A 5,986-nucleotide genomic window follows, 5' to 3' on the forward strand; every position below is an offset into this window, starting at 1 on the left:
AAATAGAGACTCAGACCTCAGAGACAAATCATCTTTGGCTGGAGAGAATTGTGAGAACAGAGAATTGAGAGAATTCTTGGAGACTCGCGCTAGAGATCAGGATTCCAACGGAGTTGAAGACTGAAGAACATTGATCTTTTATCTTCTTCTTCTTTTCTTTTTCTTTCATGAACAATTTTTCTTATTTTAATTTGTTTAACTCAGACATGAATATGTCTGGCTAATTTTTTTTGTAGTTGGGATCATGGACCAATGTGAATTCTTTATATTTCCTGTATTATTTTTATAAGTTAATTAGTTAGTTTGTTTTATTCTACCTGTGTTAATTTTTCCATATCCTGATTAGAACTGGCCACTCTAATTATAAGACTTTGAGGGTTAGGACTCACAATAGACATATTTGGGTTTTAATCTAGACAAGGGTAGAATAACAATTTGCGCATGACCTAGACATAGGCTTACATAGATTGCAGACTTTTAATTCATTTGCTTAATGCTTAATTCAAGAAGGATTACTAGGACACTAGGATTCTAATTAGGTTAAAGGGTTGAAATCACTAAGACATTAGGGTTAAACTATTTTATAGGAAAATAATGAATTGTCTGAGCAAACAAATTAGTTAATTATAAAATACAATATAGGAATATAAGGGAGGATCAGAGGTGAAGTGCATCCTGGCTACGGTCTTTATTCTTGATTTTAAACTCGCTTCTTATTTCGAATTAGCTTTTTAATTAATCTCTTTTACAGTCATCCTTATTTGATTTTTAATTGAATATTGGTTACCTTTGAAAACACCTTTTGGATGTCTAACTTAGATAAAAACGGTGAAAATATTGCTTGAATTTAGTCCTCGTGGGAACGATACTCTTACTTAATTTTTTTGGGAACAAGTTAAAAAAGATATTTCATGAGTTCATTAATAAGAACACAACCCAACCTGCTTAGTAAATGGTCGCTATTTCTGAAGATCCCTTTCATTTTGTTGCCCCTGATTTTCGTTTGTCTTGGTCACCTTGTCTTTCATTTTGTTTATGCCTATTACGTGTATTAGAATGATATACCGCCAACCTTGGTTGTTGAGAGAGACTATTAAGAGTGGTAACATAAGCAAAGCATTTTCTTGAAGATGCTATTAGCAAACACTTAGTGGTCCAAGCTACATATCACTTTTAAACTTTTAATCATGTTTATAAAGCGTAGTTATGAGAAGTAAAATGACCTTTCGAATTGAAGGGTTTTATTTTTATTCAATCAGTAATTTCCAATAACGTGTTACATCACTTAATTATCACTATCTAAAATATCACTTGGCCATTCCATAAATTTAAGATGCTACCTTAATACAATGCAAGCCAGATACGCAGTGTTCAGTTTACCAATATAAAATTGAAACAACAATTGTATGGACTTATAGCAGTTATTTTTAAACTATTATTTAATATCATGATATCAATTGAAGAAATCATATTAGTTGTTATTGTAGTCAAAAAATTTCACTATTAAGGCAATACACATTAATCCACTATAAAAAAAGTTCTTTCCTAATTCCCATCACTCTCAAACTCTGTTTGCTTACATTCAAGATGTAACAGGCTCAATAGAAGGAATTAAAAAAAAAAATTGAAAAAAGAAAGATAATCTTGCTTATATTGTAATATACTAACATCATATCTTATAATAGCAGCTTCACTTACAATCTCTCCACCCACCACAGAATATATAAGGCTACATAGACATTAGCTTTGGTCCATTGTCTGGCATACCCATTCCTGCAGCTAAGTCAGCATCAAGTTGAGTATGTGGAGCAGGACCCATCATTTGTTTTACACTGCACAAAGAAACAGTAATATCAGAAACAATATCATTCCACTCCGATATATGGAAAGTGGGAAATCTGCCAACGTGTTTGCAGCTAAATTGGCAATTATGCAAAGTCCTTTCAAGACGTAGGTATGATGTTTAATGTTAAGAGGTTCGATTTTCTACCCCAAGTTAAACCCAGTAAAAAAGTTGGGAAAGCTAAACTATAAATAAAGTAGATAAAAGTAATTTAATTTCAGTCATGCCTGTATTGAACTAGAAGGATAGGTTCAAATTGAAGTTCAATACACTTCAGTAATAATACATAAATTCAAAGAGTTTGCAGAACATGAAATTTAAGATCCAAATCCAACAGATCCCAAAAAGACTAAACCGGACTTAGGACATCAAATCCAGACACGGCTGTTATTGGAACCAATTTAAGCACCTTGGAACCATGTAAAACCCAATTCTTGAACAACCAAACAATGACATATGGAGGTGCAAATGTGCCAAGCTATTCGTGACATACATGGATTCAACTCGTTAAAAGCTCCAACTTGGTCAGATCAACATGTTAAGCTTGTTTAGTGAAACATACAGGGGTAGAGGCGTTAGATAAGTTGTTTAGCTTGTTTAGTGTTTTATGTATGGCTTGTTAATCTTGCAACAAACAACTCAATTATTTGATAAAACAACTAAGTTATTTAAGTTCATCTATATATTTCTAAAGGTGCATAAGAAGTTTTCCACTTAATATTGACCATTGATTTACTTACATCTAACGTCTTATATATTTAACAAATCAGAGTCGTTAGATATAAACAGGATAAACGGTCAATATTAAGAGTGTAACTTACACTGGTGTAAAATGATCCTAACTCATTTATAAATATTTTCGTATAACCTAGGCATATAATAGAAGTTCACAACTTTTTTTATATTAATATAATTTACGTATCTGTATACAAGAAGCTGGCATAAGCTTATTTATTCATGGGGAAAAACTGGCAAAAAGGCAAGCTACGGTAATATTTAGGACAGAGGTAGGTGATTAATCAAGCATAGAACTGATTAAGGATTAACCAAGAGCATGACTTCATTAACCACTTCCCATTCATAATCTTTACTGGGTCTTCCAGCTTGGCCATTTCCTTTTAATAACCGAGCCTAGACTATGCATAAATTTCAGGTCGATTAAAAGCTCAAGCTCAATACATTTTGGCAAAACAAGATTGAGCTTAGTAGTTTTCAGTTAAACTCCACTCAATTACATCCTTGTTAGAAATCAAGATATGTTCCTTTCATAGTGTCCAACTGCTTTATGTTTTCAAACATCCAAAAACTCTTACAGAAAACTTCATAGAACCTCAAAATTCAAAAGCAATACCATCAACCTAACCAATATTCACCAATATGCAAATGCGGAAAATGTTGGAAAGGATAGAAAATAAAGGGGGTGGGAGCAGGGAGAATATCAGCAAAAACAAAGCTACCATACCGCTTCTTGTGTCGTTTGGTCTTAAAATGCTCATCCCTCACAGCTACATTGGAAAAGTATCGACTGCATATATCAAAAGAATAACTCATGATGCATAAAAAACCCAACCAACATAAAAAAACACAACCAACTAGCGTCTTTAATAATCAAAATAAAATGAATAAGCAAAATGGGAATAAATGAAAAATTTGCCTCCCAAGTTACTCCAAATTCTCTACCTGCACTTTGCATAGCAGTGTTCTAGTAAACACCCAAACTTTTCAACCCCGTATAATAGAATCATTAAATTTGCAAACTTTTTTATATTAATAAAAAAGAGAGAGAAAACATAATGAGCAAGAATAAGAAATTAGAAACAGACTCGCAGTGAAGGCAATAGTACTGGCCCATCCCAGGCAAATCTTCATCTACAGGTAAAGTGCTCTTCTCTTCATCATGCTGATTTAGCTGCGCATAAACCATGTCATCCCGTGTCCAATTCACATGTCAAGAATCACATCCAATGAATTCCAAAAGAAAGAGAAAATAATTGATTTGGGACAAAATTCAAGCGTAACAAAAAGGATATCTTTGTAGAGGAATTTGGTACGGCGAGCAGTCTTGTGAGAATATCTTCTTTTCTTCACGTGTCTGTGCGGACATTTGCCCCCCATTTTTTTGCCTCTAGATTGTTAGGGTTTTTCAGCTTTGGTTTCTCGTGCTCTGCAACTTCCAATTAGGGTTTTTATTTTAAAGTCGAGGTGGATGAGGAAAACGACAGCGCTTCAAATATCTTTGTTAAGAGAATAATATGCTTAAATCGGTGTCTTACTTAAACAGGTTAGATTTAGGTTACACTTTGCTTTAAATAGATTAGGTTTGTATAAAAATATTTAGTCTAATCTGATTTATTAGTCTATTTAGATCTCAAATTACAAGTTGACATGACCTGTATTTAAAAAATAAAAATTTTGAAAAAATATTTAGTCTGTCTTTGTAGGACCCAAATTATAAGCTCGCATGATTTATATTTAAAAAATAAAAGTTTTGGCCTAGGGTATATTGAATTAGGATTTTAAAAGGCTTTTTTGAGATAAAAAATCTTATAAATTTTAAAAGATTATTTAGAATTTGAATTACTTTAAATACTTTTGTAAAAGACTTTTTTTACAATCAAGATTTCATAAGATTGGATTTTAAAGGATTTTAATAAAATTTATAAGATTTGAAATGACAATGTGAATTTATAAGATTTTAAAAAATCATGTGAATTTTTAACAAACATTCAAAATTACAAGAGTCAATAAAAAAATAAATGTAATTAAATTAATCAAAAAAAGTAAAATCTAATATAATTTTCTCAATTAATAAAACATAATATAATTTTTAACAAACATTCAAAATTACTAAGCAATCGTTCTTCACATATCTAAAGTTATACTAGTCCTCGACGCATTAGCATTTTCTCATTCATGCTCTTGAGTTTGACCAATAGGTTGAAATTTATCTTCTTCATTTGGTATCAAAGCTATGCATATATGATTACAAGACCTAATTTTTTAATTATTAAAATAATTCTAAATTTGCATATAGAACCTAAAGTTCATGATAAAATTTCATTTGGAATATTTCGCAATTGATCTTGAAAATTTTGAAATTTTTGTTCTACGTGATACGAGTTTTCTAACCTTATATCATATGCATATTTTCATTGAATATTTTAAGAAAATTTTGAATATGAATTTCTGGGTTTTATTACATAAAAGTTTAGAAATTTTTTTTTTTTTTAATCAATACATTGAAACCTTAAATTGCTTTGGGACTTTTAAAAAACAAATTTTTAGTTATTTATTGATACAAAAATTATTTAAAATTGTTTCATATAGTGAAGGAATTTCGTTCACAAATGTATTGTTATGAAATATAGGATTCATATTATGAAAGTTTCAATCTTTCTTTAAATTGATATTGTTTCATTGATGTAAAACGAAAATTGATTTGAATATTATTTTTCCACTATTTTAATTTTTTAAATAAAAAATCACACATTTTTGTGCCAAGACAAATTGCGAGCCATAGCTTGAAAAATAATTTTTTAAACTTCCAAAATTTTCAAAAAATGGCTAAAAAATATGCTATTTTGAGTTTTGACGAAGCTCCTATGACGGAACTCGATTTTGAGCAGGTCAACCTGCCAAAGAAAGAAGAAAATACTGCAATAGAGAAATCTCAACAAATCTCAAGAGTTATGGTAAGATTGTGATAGAGACATCCTATTTATGTATTCAAAAAATAAAACATCCTATTTATATTTCTTACTAAAAAGTCTCACGAAATCCACACCAATAGAAAATCCATTAAAATCAATAGATTTTTGAAGATCGCAAGATTATTTTTTCATTGTTTAAAATCTTGATTGAATACCAAATGATTTGGACGGACTCTAAAATAATCTTTTAAAATCCTAATCGAATATCACTATGACTTTTTTTTCAATCCATTAAAATCCTAATTGAATACTAATGAATTTTTTGTCCCAAAATAATCCATTAAAATCCTTTGAAATCTCAATCCAATACACCTCTTTAAGTTTGTTAGTCTGTTTGAGCCTCTTGAACATTAAACAATTAAAAAAAATAACTAAATTAATATTACTTTATTATTCAGAATTATTAAAATAATAATTTTATTTATTTTATTAA

At 30.0% G+C, this 5,986-nt stretch overlaps 1 protein-coding gene across 1 annotated transcript; it reads right to left on the reverse strand.

The window, feature by feature from the left end:
• Nucleotides 1-1,478: 1,478 nt before the first annotated feature.
• LOC133316843 (uncharacterized) lies at nt 1,479-4,019 on the reverse strand. Its single transcript, XM_061518632.1, has 4 exons — nt 3,874-4,019; nt 3,667-3,775; nt 3,306-3,368; nt 1,479-1,832 (listed from the first exon to the last, which is right to left on the reverse strand). Exons 1-4 carry the CDS (start codon nt 3,956-3,958, stop codon nt 1,730-1,732), a joined length of 360 nt encoding a protein of 119 aa, XP_061374616.1. The 5' UTR covers nt 3,959-4,019; the 3' UTR covers nt 1,479-1,729.
• Between the last annotated feature and the right edge of the window lie 1,967 nt (nt 4,020-5,986).

Source organism: Gastrolobium bilobum, unplaced genomic scaffold (genome assembly GCF_033153095.1).
Source record: "Gastrolobium bilobum isolate Gb01-03AN ecotype WA unplaced genomic scaffold, APGP_CSIRO_Gbil_v1 utg3892, whole genome shotgun sequence".
Lineage (NCBI taxonomy): Eukaryota > Viridiplantae > Streptophyta > Magnoliopsida > Fabales > Fabaceae > Gastrolobium > Gastrolobium bilobum.

What these genes read in the sequence shown, in the direction of transcription:
- LOC133316843 (XM_061518632.1), bottom strand. Translation starts at nt 3,958, where the DNA reads ATGGGGGGCAAATGTCCGCACAGACACGTGAAGAAAAGAAGATATTCT. An exon ending in TACTATTGCCTTCACTGCGA is followed by an intron (nt 3,369 to 3,666) that starts GTCTGTTTCTAA and finishes TGATATATGCAG; the next exon opens with TCGATACTTTTCCAATGTAG. An exon ending in ACCAAACGACACAAGAAGCG is followed by an intron (nt 1,833 to 3,305) that starts GTATGGTAGCTT and finishes TTCTTTGTGCAG; the next exon opens with TGTAAAACAAATGATGGGTC.